General features: G+C 34.1%; 1 protein-coding gene across 3 annotated transcripts in view; it reads left to right on the plus strand.

Annotated features, from left to right (window-relative positions):
- Nucleotides 1–20,936, plus strand: part of LOC113560490 (protein vein) — a 67,397-nt gene that overhangs the window by 33,895 nt on the left and 12,566 nt on the right. For all 3 annotated transcript variants that reach the window (XM_026966384.1, XM_026966385.1, XM_026966386.1), the window contains exons 2-3: nucleotides 18,644–18,803; nucleotides 18,874–19,010. In XM_026966384.1, the coding sequence (XP_026822185.1) occupies nucleotides 18,644–18,803; nucleotides 18,874–19,010 (297 nt within the window). The remainder of the gene's footprint in view (nucleotides 1–18,643; nucleotides 18,804–18,873; nucleotides 19,011–20,936) is intronic.

Here is a 20,936-nt window from a genome sequence, read left to right on the forward strand (position 1 = left end):
TGGGAATACGACGTGTGGCCCCTCAGGTGATTCGCAGCTGGTAAAGAGGTTATGTTTTACATTATTTTTTGATTTGATATCTTACCTAATAATACTTATTAAAATATCGAAATAATCCATTTTGTTTGACTAAACAATTATTATCTTGTCCAAATAAAAACGCAAGTGCGTATATGCTTTTACACAGTACCTACTTATTTTCTATTATATTCTAATAATATGTATAGTATAGCTTATATCACATAACCTATATTATATGGCTATATGTGCATATAACTCATCACTATATACATGTATCTTATTCTAATAATACATATTAAACTTAGGATTAAACAGCCGGAACATTATATATAAGTTATTTTACAACCATATACCGTACACATAAATCGAACATTTTAGTAACAGTATAAATAATAATATTTCGTAAAACAGTCGAGTCGTAATAACTCGAAGTTGAAGGGAGATGAAAATTCGCTTCGAGATATGTATTATTCGAATTATCTAACTCAAATTTATATTAATTTATATTTCTAGGGGAATAAAAAAAAAAAATGAATTGTCAAGTTTTTCGAGTTATTGAGGTTCGAGTTATTGCGACTCGACTGTACGAATATATATATATATATCATATTGTTGTTCGTGTATTTAAATACTCCATCGTTTAACTACATGTTATCATAATATAAACATAAGCACTAAACACTACGGACCTAGTCGGTGTAGTTACTGATGATTTCGAGCAGGCATATCGTAATTCATACGAGTATTCTTATGTTATGTACTTATAATTAAAAATAAAAACACCCTGAGGGGTATAAGTGATGAAATATTAAGATGCATGTTTCGGAAAATGCAGTGACGTATATTCATACGGGACGTTAGGTGTTTAAAAAATACCCCCTTGAAATTTGTATGTGCGTTACTGACGGAACGTATAATTATCTCGACAAAGTGCGCAGATGAACCCCATACGTATTATACACAAAATAAATATTAACCGTAATTTATAGTTGAATAACAATATTATTGTTATCGCGACGTATGGACGTCCACGCTCAATGAAGACGTCGTGTGCATCGGCCATGTAAAAATAAATACGTGTACTAGAATCTCGTGCATTCGCAGTACGTAATATACCGTGGCAAGAAAATAAACAACGAAACAAAATAGATGAAAAAGAAAACAACGCATTGCACGCACACCCATCACGACGGATTATCTCGATAATTTTGGGTCGTTAGAAAAAAATTAATAACAAATGTTCACGGTGCAATTTCGGTCGCACAATTATTATTTACGTGTATAATAATATAATAATAAGCGTATAAATAATATTCGGAAACTTCCTTTAAGTATAATATATACGATATAGAAATCATACCTATATAATATATGTGTGCATGTAATACCTATAATATGCGGTATGCGCAGACAAACGGCAGCACGTGTCTAATAAATATACGGTAATGCGATTCGGATATTTTTTTTTTCCCGTTCAGTTCCGAGAGAGCAGACGGTCCACTAATTCATTAGACAGGTGATTCTCGTTCGGGAATAAAGAAAAAAACCTTCAGAATCTAAAACATAAAAAAAAAAAAAAAAACAAAAACCCCGGTAGAGTAATATTCGCGTGTGTTATTATTAGGGCCACCGAATGGCGATTGAATGATTTTCTAGGTAGAAAAAAAAACGTCGGAAAAAAGTTTTTGGCGGGGAAAAAATGTCCACCCGCCGTCGTACGTACGTGTGGCTTTTTGGGTGTTCCCGAACCGGTTTTGGCGGGAAACCGTATTTCGAAAAAACGCACACGAACACCGCCGTCGATCTATCCTTACGTAAATGTATACACACACACACACACACATATACACAGTGTATAACGGTGAGGCGGCGGTGGACGTACACACATACACACACACACACACATGATCGTCAATTCGGTCGTAGTCGTTACCGCCGTCATCCACAAGTCGTCCAAGTCGAAGTCGGAGCGCCTATCCCGCGGGCCGCGGCGCGTGTGTGGTCCCCCGGTGGCAGACCTGTTTCCATCTCATCCATCGTCGTCGTATTCGTCTTATATATATCATATATTATAGTATTATATTAGAGTGTGTAATACGTATATATATATATATATATATATGTATACTATCGAACATTATGTGTATACATACATATTGCATAGTGGCCAACCCTAACTATATTCGGACCGGTAGCTACTTTTTCGATTTGTTTTATTGGAACTCTCTCGCTAATTATCGTCGCCGCGCGTACATAAACGTATTATATATAATATAATCTATTTACTTAAGTGGACCGATCGTAAAACACACATACATGGAAATTGCGTTATATTTATAATCACCGACCGATTAACACACACACACACACACACACATATAATAGACACGCTAAATTCTGTACGTTTGAACTGTAAATATATTTTAATTGTAAAAATATAACATCTTATATATTACCCATGTATGAATAATATTATTATAGTAAGTGTGTATTAATCGTAATATGTAGATTAGCTCTGAAAACAATCAGGTTGCGCATTTACGGAAGAGAGGATCTAATTAAGTGATAAATATCTGATAATATTATATTATACTATTGTAACGATAAAAAACGGAAAAATAAAGTTCAACAATTTTAATTTTCTATAACATTATTTTCTATTTAAAAAAAAACCCGACCAAAAATCACGTTCTTATATGTTAGCTTTATCTTTTTAGAACTTCAATAATAAGCATTAACCATTCCTTGTGAAAAATGACATCAGTTAACAAATTATTTATACATTTTATTTTACTTATTGACTAATTAATTACGACCAATATGGCAATCTATAGAGTTAAAAAGTATAATACATTAATTGGATTATTATTTATCATTCACTTTTCTGACAAATCACCTACAAATCGTTATCATGTATAATGTAAGTATATTAATAATATATTTTACGTGTTCAACATACGTCTTTTTAAATTACGCCCTATAATATGTTGACATACCGATTATAGTAAACAAATCAAATTTGTTAAAATTCAATATTAATATATTCTATCTACTTCCTCGACGTGTAAGGTCCTTAATAACAATAATAATAATAATAATAGGTAATAATTTTATACTTTGATCTGGTCGACGCGAGCACAACAATAATATAATTATCCCGTTTCTTTTATATATATATATTTATGCACACTATTTCTAGTGTTCTATACTGTCGGACTTTAGCTTTCACAACATTATGTGACGTGAGAAAAACCGCACACCCGACTTATAATATTAAATTATACACAAATATACGTTGGGCGTATGATGTGTGTGTAGTGCGATCCTCGTCGTCAGTAGTGAACCCGCGTTGCTGCTTCTGCTGCAGCCGCGTATGTAATATAATAATGTATAATAGCCCGTCCAACGCCGCCGCCAACATAAACATATACTGAACACACACACACACACACACACACACACACACACACCATATACATGCTATAAGCCTGCGTTGCGTATAATATACGTATTTTAATATGAAACCCATTTGTACAAACGGTTATTTACGATTGCCTATATACGAGTTTATATATATATATATATACGACCTACGTGCATATAGATATACGCGGTGGTCGGGCACCGGCGGCAGACGCAATTAAACGATTGTATACACAGTATTATATTTTGATATCGATGTATATAATAACGCGCGCACTCGCATATTATATATTATAATATATAAATACTCACTCGCAAGTGTACACGTCTCCCCCCCACCCAAACCGTGGGCAGTATTATAGTGGTGTCTCGGAAACCCTCCCCCCGCGAAGCGTTCGCCACTTATTGATATCGCGTATAAACGCACAACGATATAATGTCGTAACGATTCGTTCGATACGCAAAAGTAGTCTGCCATGTAAAATAATGTACGTTATACCTATACACGATAATATAGTATGCATTATAAATTACAGCTCGTTGGCGATTGTCGACGTAGGTAAGACAACGCGAACTCGGTCGTAGACGATCATCAAAGTTTTATATGCGTCAAACATTTGGATTTTATCCACAGCCCTACGGGAAGTCTGTGTAAAATTAAAACATCCGTTCGATCGCAGTGTGACGGATGCGGCTAGGGCGAACAATTCAGCTCAAGTTCATCTCACTCGGACTATAAAATCTTAAATCATTTTTTCGTTTATCATATCGTCAATCCGGCGAGGCCGTGCCTAACGGCTTCGAGGGGGTAAACTGAAAATCGTTCTTCGGATAATTTCGGGGCAGTGATGGGTAGTACCGCACAGAGTATAATGTACCCATATATCCTAATGTTCATCGTTTTGTCGGGGTATCATCACAAGCGGGCATCGGTAATTTTTTTTCGCTCGATTTTATAGCAGATATTCACATATATATATATATACACACGCGTGGGACACTTAATATCGTTCGTCGTCGATGTGCAGTGTGTACATATACGCGACATATCAACGACGGCGTGTGTATATATATATATATATATTATATATACATTTCCAAGGCCGCCGTTCAGACCAAAAATGTCCGGCATTCCCTCGGTCTCGGGCAAATGATTTAAGAACGTATACACATTTGATTGGCATCTGTCGTCTAGCCCGGGCACGCCGTCATTAAAATGATCTCGGTGACGGCGCGGTCAGGGTTGTGTGTGCGTGCGAGCGGTGTGCGCGCAGACGCGACCGCATAAATCTAAATCACATAATAATAATAATCTCCTCTCTCCGCCGCCGCAGCCATCGCCTGCAGTGGGACGACGATATAATATTATACAATATATTATATTATATATAATATATTTTATTATATATATAATATAATGTATAATACAATAACGTGCCGCCGTCAAAGGTATTTTTCGTGTCTGAGCGCGCGTACGGGTCGTATATACCGACGAAAAATGTTAATAGAGGCGTATAAAAGCGTGGAAAAAGGCGGCGGTGGCGTTTATACTCGATGCCGTCGATGCCGGTTCGTATACACGTTAGAATAATATATATATATATATATGATATAATGCGTATAATGTATACGTATATACAATACCGCTGCAGCGGGGCAGTATACGAGGCCGGCAGCACCAGCACCAGCAGACGATTGACAGACGACGACGAAGGATGATAATCATATGTCGGGCGCACAAATACTACACATATATTTATGTATACGTATATACGTAAGTATAATAATATGTATGAGCAGAAGGGAAAAAACCACGACGACGACTACACGACACTGAGGAATCTCGTATATAAAATTATAAAACGAGGCCGGTACAGCGAAACGGAGAGAAAGAAAAAAAATATACTACAACAAATGAACACAATCGGTATAATTTTTTGGTGCGGAATAAATTACGGGGTCGCGAGCGTACGTATAGTGCAGATTGTGTGCGGGCCGATGCGTACGCACAATATTTTGTTAGACGCGAGTACCGGCCGCGCGCGTGAACGGCGCAACGCACTCGATTGTGTGTATCGATGTCGCATTTTATTTTCTCGTCGATCGACATTATAGGTTAAATCTAGTGAGCCCGTATATCCCGTATATGCCTGTATACGATTATGATACGTAATATTGTTATTATATTAGAGCCGCTTCAGGTCTCGACCCGATGCGTTTTTAAAAAAATCTATCTACAATTGTGCGAGCGGTGGGAAGCAAATATAATATTTACACTCGTCCGAAAACGATAATGATTTTGTAATAAACATGCTCGAAGCTTTTTTAGAGATACCTGAGATTTTGTATTAAAAATGCTACGACCCTTTCATCCGGTTCTAGTAAAACTCTGTAGAGTTGAGCTTGAACGAGCCTCGAGTGTTTTACAAAGTCCAACGTATAACTTGACGGAGAAGGGTTTTGTTAAATATAAGTTAAAAATGGTAATTCACCGAGCTTTATATTTTTTCACAATTAATTCGTTCAACTGCTTTTTTTTTTTTTTTTATAAAATTTCGAAAAAGAGAAAGAACATTAAAATGTCCTAAAAGTATAATAATCCAGAAAACCTAAAACTACTGCTGTGAATTAATATTTTTTGAAAACCTAACTTTTAGCTCCGTGTTAAGTGCGTAAAATACAGACGATAATATTATAATAAAGTGGGTCTGGACGTGACAAAGCTGGGCGCCGACAGAGATTCGCGACGGACTGGACAGACGTTGTGTCGTATAGTAGCAGTCGGTCTTCTACTTCTATTACTTCTACTCGGTTCTTGGTCTGGCACGTGCTCACAGTGCGATGTCTCTGGAATCCCAAACATCCGTACACGTTAAGTAGCCACGCTCGTCGTATACATTATTTTTTTTATCTCATTATATTATACGTTTCTTCTAATTATTATCGTCGTCGTCTCGCTCTCGCCGTATACATTAATACACTTTTCTGTATATATTATATTACATTGTATATAATTCGCGTATGTATGTGTGAAAGAGTGTTTATGCATCGTGGGTACTAGTGACAGTTCTTGAGTGTTGACTACGTATCACTAAAAATGCTCCGATTTCCACTATTATCGATATTTTTGATACAGAAAAAATATCCGTTCTTACGTTCACAAACGCACATTAATATTATACTCATCAAAAATCATCAAATTATATGAGTATAGGTGTATAGCAATTAATATAGTACTATTATTAATTTACTATACAACCGATTACATTAAATATATGTAGTAAGTTATATTATACCAAGTAATGTAATGATTATAATATGGTCACTCGCATAATTTAAATTATTATTATTCTCTAATTAATTGAATAATTAGTTATATTTGTATGGTATTTCATTGTATGGTTAAGAAAACCAGTAATATATCTAGTCTAGCCTATAGCGTAACTTAACCAAACCCAACCCAACCAGTAATTTTATATACTTATTTTATTATACACAAATCTATACTTTGATATAAAAAAAAATTGGAGTATATATTTTATATTTTATTGTTATAGCCTAATAAACCGGAATTCCAAAATTATATATATACATATTATATTATATTACATACTACTATATTTACTTAAAAACGAATTTAAATCGATTAACCTAATTTTGTGTTTAGTAGGTATATTAGTATTAAATTTAAAAGTTTTATTTTTACATGACTAATCTTTTACACAAATTTTTTATTTGAATATTCTTGTTTTAATATATTTTGTAAATTACACAAAAATCTTACGAATAGCTAATATATATATATGTGTATATTATCTATTTTATATAATACTCTTTGCAAAACAAAACAAATAAATCAAGTTTTATTCTGTAAAAACATCTTTATAGATTTCAATAATATCTCAATGGTTATTGAATTATAATATAATATATCTTATATTTAAATTTTATAGTGAACTCGTGGTATAATTAATGACGTTAATAAGATAAGTATATTATTTACTTTACTGTCTATACAGTTACAAATTACAATATCTACTGCTCTGTTGTAAAATTAGTACGTGTATTATAAATTATATACTCGTTCTAAAATATCAAAGGTTACCGAAAAAATATTATTGGTTAATATGACAAAACTTACTAGTGTCGTTACTCGTTACATAGTAAAATATATAGAACACTTAGAAACCGGTTATTATATGTTTATATTGAAGTATACCGCCTGTTTGGCTACAGTAAAAACATTATAATATTTGCTTTGCATGGTGTAGGTAGAAATTTCTAGTTAAATTATTAAAATATTATGAAAACAGTTTGCCAAATAATTTGCCCTTATATTATATTATACTAGTTTGATATAAACTGTAACATAGAACGATTACACGAAACATATAACATAGTTAATCTCTATCTAGTTGAGAATTTAATCACATTTACATTTTATTCCGATGATATAATATTGTGTCGGTACAATTTTTTTTTTTTAATATAAACAATATAAGGACTCAATAGTTATTTATAAGTAACACTGGTAAGCTCTATTAAATATTTAAAAAAATATATCACATAAATAAGTGGATAAACAAACTATGAGGAGAAAAGCTACCCATCAATGACACTCACTATCCATTTTATAATATAAATATACTTTCTTATCTTTTTTAACGTACAAAATAATACATTGAATTAAAATCTGAGAACGTAGTTTATTTTATGCTTCATCTAAAGGTCCACTTAAAAATAATATAGTAAAACGTACTGAAATAATCTAGGATAGCACGGTTTAGTCAGTTTTACTTAGAGAATGCAGGTGCAGTGTGACGATATTATAATATTATTCTCTAGCATCATATATTTTCGAATAGGACGCGTTGAGTAGGAACTGTATTTGTCGGGAACCGTTGTATACCGTTTATTATTATTTGTTAAACAATAATATTATTATACATTAATGTATAAAATAAGTATACTACTATACCTACATTTTAAACACTAGTGATTTTGTTAATGTTTTTCACAGGTAAGAGCCTATATACACGAAGTATACACATAGACGTCTCTATAGTTTGTATACGAACAATATGAAGCTATTTATATAAAACGACTTTAAGCTTACACATAATACACATAGTTCGCTCGTAATTTGGTAGATTTTTCACGTGCACATGTACTACGAAAATCTTGAAAAAAGGACAAAAAATAGATTAGTTTTAAAAATACTTGTCCTTAATATTATAATAAAAATAGATATATTTTTCGTGGGTCTATTTTCAGTAAAATAATTGTTATGCTTGTATTTTTCAATACTTATAAAACTTAGTATCATTTAAAAACCCTTTACAACAAAATTATAAAGATGGCTTTTTTCTATCTTTATTGAGTTAGTAGAATTAGTAAAATTATTGATGATTTTCAATAAAATAAATTTATTCACTCAAATCACAACCCATTTAAAGATAAAGAATAATGAGGGATAATAATAAAGACTTAATTATTTACACGTTAATGAACTTGGCCTACTCAGTTTAATCAAAAGATTTCAAATGTATGCCAAAAAGTAGCAAATAATAGCACATTGTTTTTCAAAATTAGCAAGTTACCTTGCTATTACGAAATTAAATTGTACACCAGGTAGGCCAATGCATGCACATTTAATTAATTCAACATTATAACGAAATTTTATCTCATTATAACGAAATATAAATATTACGAAAAGTATAATAAATTAATATAGTTGTATATTTAATACTTTTATTAAAGTGATTATTTAAAAATATGATTTTGATTTTTGATCACCATTCTGTAATGTTTGTCTCAATTATGTTATTCTACTTATTAATAATAGGATAAATAAGGGTCTATAATTCTATGTTATATGTACTGTCTAATATCATATGATAATATTGACTGCATACCAACATCGTGTATTGACGACCGAGTAGCAATAGAAAAGCCATTCAAATTATCGCACGAAAATTCGGTCGCGTTTAAATGAAGTATTATACGAGCGCGTGGTTTGTTTTATACACGCGAGAAATTCAGCCGGCTGTCGACAACTGCGCGTTTCTAGATCATAAAAAAATCCATTTGTGCACGGCCACTTCGGAGACGTGTTCCTTGGGAAAATACCAAAAATTTAATCTGTGCATTAAAAAATATAAAAAACGTAAATGAACAGCGATCATCGAAAGACGCGTGGTAAAACCGATTTATTATTAATATTCATTATACATTATAATATATATTATACTCGAATATTTCAATATAATATTATATTGATGACCTTTTATATTATGATATTTTGACATTTACGGTGACGTTCCACTTGCGTGCGTCCACGTCGTGTTTGTGCAGAAACGAAACGACTCTACGACGTTAACTCTAGTAACACTACCGACACCTTGATTCTGGATCACGTGGCATAAGTAAAACTTGGACAATATTTTTAGGGGAGGAGGTCTGTAGCCATCATATTTTACCCCAATAAATTTGTGTGATCATATCACTCATATACCATTACCTTTTTATACCAAAATTAGCAAATTTGAAAATTACTTATAATAAATATAAATTTACATCGATATTCATACATATTGCACGTAATATTTTATCCAGTATTATTACATAAACTAGCACGCATTGCCCAATTTTTCTTTATTTTTCTTAATGTATTTATTAACATTTTAATCATTGAAAATTTTAAACAAATATACTGAACAATTTTTGTACTTATTACATGTATACATTTGGGGAGATCAGTCGTCCACGAGTCGTGCATAAGGAACGTGGTGTGTGGGTGGTGTGGGGTAGTGATTCGGACGGCGAAGAACGCGCCGCTGCAGGAAGTCGCGCGTCCACTACTGCCACGCCGCTCGCGAATTCGGAAACGGCCGACGGCGGCAGCAGTAAAACACGGATCGTTTGGCGCGCGCCGAGACTGTGGGAGGGAATATAATACAGTGTGCCGTGCACTGTGCGAATGAGTCACGGAGTTATATTATATTATGCACAGCAGTCGGGTAGGTATACCGTCTGAGTGTGGTGCCAAAAAAAAAAAAAAAAAATTGATAAATATATCTACGTATATTATATATAGCAAGGACGACGTCCGCGTGTGTATACGGTTTTCTATTTATTTTATCAACGCACAGAGAACGTATATAATTGTATTTCTCTCATTGCAGCCGGCCGCGCAGCGCTATTGAAACGGATCCAAAAACGGTCCGACGGGGTTTCCCGCGTGATTCCGCAGCGGTACCTCATCTATGCGCGGACGGCGTGCTCGCGTGTAATTTTATCTCTCCGCGGGGACGATCCGCGCGTATAGCGACAATATTATTGCCGATAAACACATAATATTATACATTAATACGCAGCACGCTATAATAATAATAATAAATATTTCGATATAGGTAATGTACTTACTGTAATGTTTGTACAGACTCGCGTTTTGCGTATGTAATAACATTATAGATTACGGAATTTTCTTATTTTTGTTTGCTTTTCCACGTGCACACCGAGAATCTAAATACTTATGTTAAAATAATTGCCAGGACGATCGGCTTGAAACAACGCGATAGAATAATATTATACGACTACGACGGCCCGTGATCTAATTTTAAACGATTTCGCCGTGCGGAGGGTGCGCTGTACCGCTACGCTTCACGCATCCCCATAACTCGAGTGCGACGGGGTAAACGCGAAGCGGCTGTCGCAGTATTATTGCCGCGACAGCGTTTTGTCTCATCCGAACGATCTGCCCATAATAGACGCGTTGACGGGAAAACAGGTGCTGCTGACGCACTCTCTCTCACCCGTCCAACCACCCACGCAGCGGACTCTTATTTTTGTGGGGTACATATTCGTCGGTTTATCTAGTGTTCGCGGAGTGTTTACTCGCGCCAAATGAAGAAAAACACGCTAGTCACATGTTATACCGTACAATATTATTATTACCACACGCTGTACCTATATACTTCCACGAAAGCTCTATATGCACCTGGCGACTGTTTTGAACTCTATCCAAACGTCCGTGCAGTAACCTCCACGAGTCAGCAAGACGTTTGTTAGTTGTTTTTCTTTGTATTGTTTTTTTTTTTCTTTTTGTAACACGACCTTGATGCAGAACCGATTTAGATCACAAAAGGAGTGAGATTCAAAGACGATAGTAGGTACGCGCAAAATATATAATATTATACACTGGTCACTTTACCGCGAGATATTATTTATGATGTAGACAATCTCGATTTTTTTTTGACAAATGTTCACCGTACGAGTATATTTCGTCATATATAATACATCTTCACTTTAATGAAATAACGAAAAACAAATTTAATATTAATGCATCAAATTATTCATAAATAGTAATTTTATTTTTTTTAAACTCCTCAAATATTAGACGTTGCACGCTGGTCTTTCGAGACTTAGATACTGACCGCGTTTATCAATTAGATGTTCCAGCGACGTAGATAACCGTGGTCTATGCATACGAATTTAGATAGTCATTTACGTGCGCTATAATCCTCAAAAATAGTAATGCACCCAATAAAATAATATAGTTACACGTGAAATGGTACATAAATATGAATTATAATAATATGGGTAACACATCAAGATCCTGTCGACCATCGTGAATTGATTATCAATGTCTTAAGTTACGTTCGTTCTCCATACGTTATCACCCGTTGATTTTTTTTTTTTTTTTTGTTTTGCAACAAATGTCACCCGTGAGTTATTGTTTACACTACTATTTACGGCATTGGTTGTCATTTCAAATATGACCTTAATCTGCGCGTACTTACCTATATATTATTATATTACAATATAGTTACCGGCTTCAATATGGCGTGCAGTTTATATTTTGTATACATACCGCGTCTGGGCGTATTCGTAATAAATTTGTATACAAATCGCGAATTATACATCACACAATAATAAGTGCATTAACGATGATCGTACACAAACGCCCCGCCGTCATTAAACACTGATTGCGCATTATCCTTGTAAATATCCGTTTTCGCCGCGTCGATGGAGTAAACAAAGCCGATAACAATACCGTCTCTGATTTCACAACTATAGAGATTTAAATAATACATGTATTATATTTGACGTGCCTACGCCGTGTTATAAGCACGCCGAATACAAAAATAAACGGTTAGGTTTACGTCGGAGCATCGTTATAATATGGTATACACACAATGATGTACGCGTTCGATATGTCAAACATTGCCGTGCAATCATCGTCCCGTGGGTTTTAAACACGATTTGTTCTCGTTTAAGGCCGACAGCGTATTACCTACCCACCGCCCGACTGCGTAGTTTATGGGTATATGTAATATTTTCGAACGAGCCGAATACACGAGCGGCGCCGTGTGGCGCGAAGAGATGACACGCTAAACGCGCGGTTAAACGAGTAATCCGTAACTTCGGAGTCACGAATGTATAGAAGTCACAGCAGAGTAGGTAAAACCGTCATGGAATGTCATCGTCGTTATAATGTCATGCATATTATGTTTTCGCTAAGAGAAAACATTTCACTGCAGCCTGCGGGATTGATAATAACACAATCGCATTTCCATGTATTATATAATTATAATATTACTGTTATTGTTATTACTATTATTAGGTATTTATAAGTTTATTATAACAAACTTTTTGAAATGTTTGGACAAACACCACGCGCAACTATAAACTAATAATTGATTTTAAACAGAAAGTGTTGTTGAAAAATGCGTACATATGATATTTGTTCACGCGTTTAACCGAATGATGCACGATATGAATTAAATTAAAATGTATTATGTTATCATAACAGACTATGAACTAGACTAAACTCTTGACCAATCTTAAAAGCATGTGTCAACACTGAATTCAAATTTAAGATATCACGTGCACACGATCTGTGTAGTTGTTGCTAAAAAAAATCTATAATTATTGATTGAGAACGAACGTTCCATCAGGAATATGTTCTGATAATTCTGTGGCTTTTAGTTATTTGTCAACATACATTTTTCATTTGAAGGGTGTTGGAACCTGCTATTTATTAAGGGGCAATAATTCAAAATGTTTCTAGTTACGTTGTATGGTCGTCGTACAAAATAACGTACTAAAAAAAATTATATAAAATTATTTTAACGATAAAAAACAATATTACAGGAATAACGATAATGTGTCGTAAAAAGTGAAACTAGTTAGATTTTAATATTTTTTCTTTTTAAAGTGAAAAACTTTACTCAAGATCACTACATAGAATCCCGATGTTTGGGTTGACTTTAAATAACATCAGTAAAATATGTTTTAAAATCTTCAAAACTTTGTGATTATTTAGAAATTCATTACAACTTTTGAAAATAGAGTCGTGTAAATCTAAGTTCTGCCTAAACTTTTAATAATAAATTATAATACCCTTTAAAATTAATTTCATAACAGCATTTATAAATGATGTAAAAGATTAATTATTTATACAAAGAAATACGATATAAGTACCTATAATACAGACAGATAATAATTATGGTAACAGATTTTAATTTCTTGGCTAAACAATGCTACACATTCGATAAAATATTTATTACTGCCATTATTTATTATAAGTCGAGTTAAATATTCTTATTACAATACGTATTATAATTATTACACGACTTAGAAATTTATTTATTTAAAACCAGTATTGATTTTGTTAAGATAAAGCGATTAACACATAGTATGAAACAACGTTTATGCTTATAACTTTCCAACCAGTTTACAGCTATTCGTATTTAGTAATTTGAACTATGTTTAACTTTTCTGAAGTACGAGTATAGATAGGACATTCCTTGTATTTTATTTTAATGTTTTACATTTTTAGAGCTAATTTTTTATGTATATATATATATAATGTATGTCTTTATTTTGTATTATTAATATTTTATAGCAAGCAACCTTCTACAGTCCAGTTAGATGTTGAAAAACGCGATACATAAAATGTATAATAAGTATGAAAGTGTCATTATCAAAAATTTAATTTTAAAAATTAATAAAAAAAAATTGTTGACACAAATTGATATAAAACTAAAAAATAAATAAACTTCAGTATACATTTTTTAGTCGACATTACACATTTAAAAATGTCCAAGCTTCCTACAATGTACATATATAGGGTACTTAAGTAATAATTTAATGAGATCATTAGGTTATATCCGCGTGTTATAATAATATGTCTGCAGATCTCGGAAAAACGCGGTTGAGCGAATGTTAATATATAGGTGTATAATTTAGAACTACAAGATCGATCCGACCATAAATAATACATTTTGTTACTCGATTATATTATTATTATTATTATAACTACCTATATAGGCTGTACATCGGTCGTGTTTTCAGTCGTTTATTATGATGTTGTTGTTGTTGTTGTTGTTAGCACCATTTATTATATTTTTTACTGGTACGTACAACTTGAATATGCACACATAATAATATTTTATATATTATACACTTTGTGGCGGCGGTTATTCGTCTGTGCCCGCGCCGCTCGCGGCCCATATCGTCGGATGTATATAAAATATATAATATAATTATTGTACTTAATTGCATATTTACTACATAATATGTTCACTAAGGGTCTCTGACCCCTATTCGCCCCCCCTTCCCCTAATAAACTGTTTTTTTTGCGAGCCGAGAGATCGCATATTATAAATAATTTCTCTTCAAATTTTCATTTGATCATGATTCTTTCCGTGACTTTTACACCGTGAAAATTGTACGTATCTTCACAACCATATATGTAAATAATAATATATTATAGCTTCTATACGTGTACTTAACAAATATTTCAACTTTCTCAAAGCTTATTATCCGTAGCTTCTAACAAGTATTTGCAGCTCTAACCTTTTCAATTTTATTAGCTTAAGCGTTACGGCGTTGACATTATTCTATCGTATCGCTGACATAATATAAGTATCGAAAGTCGTCTATATTTGTACTTTCGTCTAATATCCGAATAGTCTTTTTCTGTCTCGTTAAATATGTGTAACTCTGATATCGCCGGTTAACAGGAGGAATTTCGTTTGACGAAACTATTTTTCAAAACTCGTTCGTGTACCAGACCGGCGGTACACGTATTATCACAATACTATCACACAGACTGCAGTTGTTGTAAAGCTCTGCACTTCCGAGGTATTCGCGTGAACGTAAACCGCGTTACGGGCATTATATTATTATATACCTACGTATGGCACGCAAGTATTAGGTGATGTGATGTTATACGAGTTGACAGCGTTATAACTCAAATTATATAAGTCGATGAGCACACACGTACACGTGCATAGGTATATAGTTAAGTATTATACTCGTGTGTGTGTGTGTATATTTACTACACGGCTGCCTCAGGCCACCTCAGATATTATGTACGCGGCTACCGTCTATCGCGTCCGCAGCCGCCGCCGCTGCCGCACACCTGCGCGATTAATGTCGGCCGGTTGACGACGTTACCGATCGTCGACAGGTCTAGTCACAGCGCGCCGACAAGTCGTCGTTGTCATAGTCGTCGTCGTCGTCGTCGGAGGCCACCGAGGTTACCCACAATGTATATACATATATACATGTCATAATATACACAATACAAAAACCTACTCTATAGGCCGCGTGGTAAAGTGAAGAGAGCCACTTGCCATAGTCGGCGTTCGAGAGCACAACCGGACTGCCGCAGTAGCCGTACGCGTAGCCCCCATACATAGGCAAACGACAAAATATTCCCATCATCTCGGCCTCTCTCTGCGCTGCTGCTGCCGCCGTCGCCGTCGCCGGTCGAGCCACCCGGCCCTAGGCGATGTGGTGCATTACAAAACGTGTACGCATATATATATTCGCGTATATATGTGTGTGTGTGTGTAATCTGTACCTATACGTTGTGAGTATATATAGTTATATATAAACTATATATGTATATATAAAGATATGTCAGCGGATACACGGAGGCACGCCCACTACATATATATAATATATGTATAATAATGCACGCTATATACGTAGATACACTGCCGGCGCGAGGGCATTTGCGATTTTTTTTCATCATCATCATCATCATTATTATTATTGTTTCATCTGTGCGGCGTGACGTGAGAACGAAAAACACCTATAGTGTCCCCTGTCCCCTCCGGCAAAAAGCTCCATCGCCTCGGCACTGTTTCCGAGCGACCGCGATCCGGTATAGCGGACCAGCACACGGTGTCACATAGTATATATAGTATAGAGGTAGGTCGTAGGTGTATGATAAGCGCATAATATTATAATGTGATGCGTTTGGTCGCCGTTGGATATTATTATTATTATCTTATTTGAGATGGAAGGATCGGAGGAGGAAATATAAAAAATTCGCAAAGAACGTCGACGACGACGATGGCGACGGTGATGATAGTAATAATAATAAGAATAGTAGTAGTAGTAGATAGTAGTAGTTGTAGTAGTAGTAGTAGTAGTAGTAGTAGTAGTAGTAGATAGTAGTAGTAGTAGTAGTAGTAATATACATCTGCGCGAGTGGAAAAATAAAATAATAATAAAAAAAGATACGCCGTGCCACTGCAGACTGTCCGGGGTCAAGGATCCGCGGTGCGCACATGTGGGGTCGTCAAAGATGGGCATACGGCGGTTTTTGCGGTCGCACGCATCCCGATATGTAGGACAGACGGACGGAGAGAACGGTTTCCGTGTCCGTCGTCTGCATCTTTGATAAACCGCGCACGTATACGTTTTAGTATCCAGCGCGCCGTGCAGAAGACTATTTTGCGCGAAACCCACCGGCCCCGGCTACCCAATCAACACGCCGCGCATACACACCCACCTGCACGAGTCGTCGACCGGGGGAACCATATAATAATAATGTGTATAAGTTCTTCTATATATATATCAACCAGGGATGTAGCCATGTAGATAGCCCGTGAATACACTTGCAAAGGCCTGCAATGTTAGAAACTTCACGATTGAGGTTGCTGTTTTCGTTTTATTCATTATTGTCTTATAGAAAATTTATATTTTAAGACTTGACGTGAACAAAATATAAAATGGGTACACTCGTTCTTAAAAAAAAAAACTATTATATTATTATCCACGTTTGGAATACAAGGGAGGAACTACCACGTTGGTTATATAGTATGCTATCGGTAAACCTATAAGGCCCTGAAACACCGGTTTGTAAACGGATCTTAAGTACAACGATTCGAAAGAAAAAAAAAATTAAGTCAGATTAGAAAAATAATGTAAGATTAGCTAGTAAGGGTTTTCGATATTTGGCTTCTACGGTTTAAAATCTTTTTTTTACAAATTTAGGTTTTAAATATTCGCTCGAAGTTATTTATTTAATAACCGCAAGAACGAGTGTTGTCGTATTTCTATCAAATTAAATCGTAAAACGATCATCATTGACCCTTTGTACCGATCGCAAGTGACTCTGCGTGGTATTTGTGGACTTAATAAGTACAAATAAGTTATACGATTTATATACATGTATATCAAATACCTGCACCTTAAAAGGTATCGAAGGAATTTTGCACGAGTATATTATATTATATTATATATATATACCTACGATATACCTACGTCATTTATGTGTATATATTATTTTATATATACGTGATCGGACAAGAGTCGTACGTCCGCGTAGGAATTTCTGAAGATTCTTGTATTTGCGCATGGCAGAGGCGGCCTGGCGTGATCTCTGAAGCTGGGACAACGTATTCCATATATATATATATATATAATAATATACTTAATAATATATAATATTATCATATTTTATCCTACACCACGCAGTATAAAAGTCATCACTACTTTAATATTTCACGTGATTTATTTTTATTTATTATTGCATATCATATTTTTAATTTCATTTTTATGTAAAGTTATTTTGTTTGTTTATATAATATATTACATATTATGTATATGAATTATATATTAAGCCCACGCAGATATTATGTACACCATACGCGCGTACTCAGCTAGTGCGTAAAGTAATAATATATTATATAGTAGCGAACAAAAATACATTTCAGTCGGGATAAAACTTATATTATGCAAATGTTATTGGAATTTAATTTAAAGATGTTTGAAACTAAAAATAACGACAATTTCATCATGGTGTAATGCTTGATGTTTGGTCTCTCGAGTTTTATAAACAAAAAACAAAGATAAAATAAATTAGCAAATTAATTTTATTCTGTTCTGTTTATAGTTCAGCCAATCGGCGTGTGGGGACTTCATAACACAACGTTAAAAGTCAAAAGCGCTTTGAAATTGATGTGCAGAGCCAAAGGCAACCCGATGCCCGCTCTACAGTGGTTCAAAGACGGCGTGCCGATTTTGGTGGGCAGGCGAAGGATTCAATACAAAAAGTAAATATATCGCCTAGCAAAAGTGCCGGTGTTCGTCCTGCAATATAATAATCACATTGTGTTATTCCAGGAAAAGATCCATGCTTGTGATACCAAAGGTGAGGCCAGAAGACGGAGGCAAGTATGAGTGCAGAGGTACCGGAGTCCAAACTGGCCATGTGGCTATTACGTCGGCCCAAGTCATAGTTAATTCCAAACCGGACAATAGTGAGTATAATGAGTATATACATCGATCGAGCATTTGAGCTTATAAATATTTATAATTTATTTTAAATATCATAGTTCCCAACTGTAATACTCGTGTTTTGTACAATTAAACGTTGTAACTTACCTCCATAAAACCGAGAAAAATTTATATATTTTCTTTAAAATTTACTTTTCGTACTAAAACTAGTTTATCCCTCAAATTAAAATGTGTGGTTTAATTTGTATTTAATAAATTTGCTTCGGCTAAACGGCCACACTAAATATGTTATTACAATGACAATAATGTTTACAATACATTTAATTAAGTATTTATGTATACATATCATTTTAATAATCTAACTATAAAAAAAATATTGACACTTGACAGCATAATATTTTTTGTCTAAAAACCTAGAAAAATTAACATGGTTTATTAAAAGCCCACAATAAAGAAACCTGTAAAATGGAGCATAGATTGTATAACATTAATTATACAAGTTCAACTATTTTTTTTTATTAATTCTCAATTTTATGTGATCAAGTTTGTTATGAAAATGGTTAATTTTAAAAACTAATACTTGAATAAAAGAACTTGGAACTAGATTCATATACATATACAAATATATAAACTGAATTTTTGGATAATTATCGATTCTCATACACAACGAAATATCATAAAAAGCAATGATCCGAAGTTACAGAATATATTATTTTATTGTATAAGCAAAAAAAAAATGTATTTTCTGATGAATCGTGACTTATCACCTTTCATACACAAACGATTCATTTTCCCTTCCTTAGTATTGACGAGGAACAGCTAAGTGGATAAAAAAAATGTGGGTAGTAATAACATTATGTTCGAGAATTAAGTATGTAGTAGCCAGTCGTAAGTTACTATACATAGTCCACACAATATAATACGTAAAATAGGAATATACAAGTATTATAATATGATTGGTCGTTTTTGAAAAATAGTTTTTATTTTATAGATGTATACGAACGGATGATAATCGATTCAATTAAAAATTTTCTAAATAAATACAATATAATTTATCGTTTATATATTGAATTTCCATGTTCAAAATCAAAAGTTAAAATAAACTAAATAATATGGTTTTATAATAAATTCTATTATGGCGTAACTACGACGTCTAAAACTTTTGTAGAAGTAATGAAGCACTCATATGCCTCTTCGTGATGATCTTTTCTATCTACAGCGACTAGAAAAAGTTATCGTTTTCAGTATAAGACCAGTCGTACAATCGTTTTCTGTTGCTATAAAATATCAGATAGATAATATTGTAATTCGTGTTCGGCCGATTCCCATTCAGATATTGTGATTAATATGTACACAAGATATAAAACAATAAACCAATGATTATTGTAGCTATACTTTAGACAAATAACACTTATTACTGAACGCATAGAAATTATGCGATTACGATTGATTTTCGTCGGAAATAATATCATCAGTACGGCAAAGTCTCGTTGTTGCCGTTGTAATTGTTTCGGTCGGTGTACTTTACCTATAATAATATGATATTATAATGCGTATACGCGCGTGTATACACTCACATTACGACATAACGTGGATGAAAACGGGGCTACTCGTTTTACTATAAAATGATTTTTAAGATAAATTAAAATGTTATTGTCAAAAAAAAAAAAATAAATAAATAAAAAACATCAACAACAACGAATTCCTACCGCTAACGACCCAATTTCCTCAAGTCCCAAATGATAGTGTAAACGCTAAATAAACACACTACCTCCGTATTGTGACTGCGTGTGAGTGTGTGTGTGTGTGTGTGTGTGTCCGATGGTGCCGCGGGGCCCCCCGCGCAGGTCGAGAGGCGGCAACGGGAGGCGCACACACACACAAACACACGTACACTGGTCAGACTCGTATCACGTGTGGTCGCCGATCGCGGTGGCCGTTCTCTCTCG

The sequence above is a fragment of the Rhopalosiphum maidis genome, chromosome 1, assembly GCF_003676215.2.
Source record: "Rhopalosiphum maidis isolate BTI-1 chromosome 1, ASM367621v3, whole genome shotgun sequence".
Taxonomy (NCBI): Eukaryota; Metazoa; Arthropoda; class Insecta; order Hemiptera; family Aphididae; genus Rhopalosiphum; species Rhopalosiphum maidis.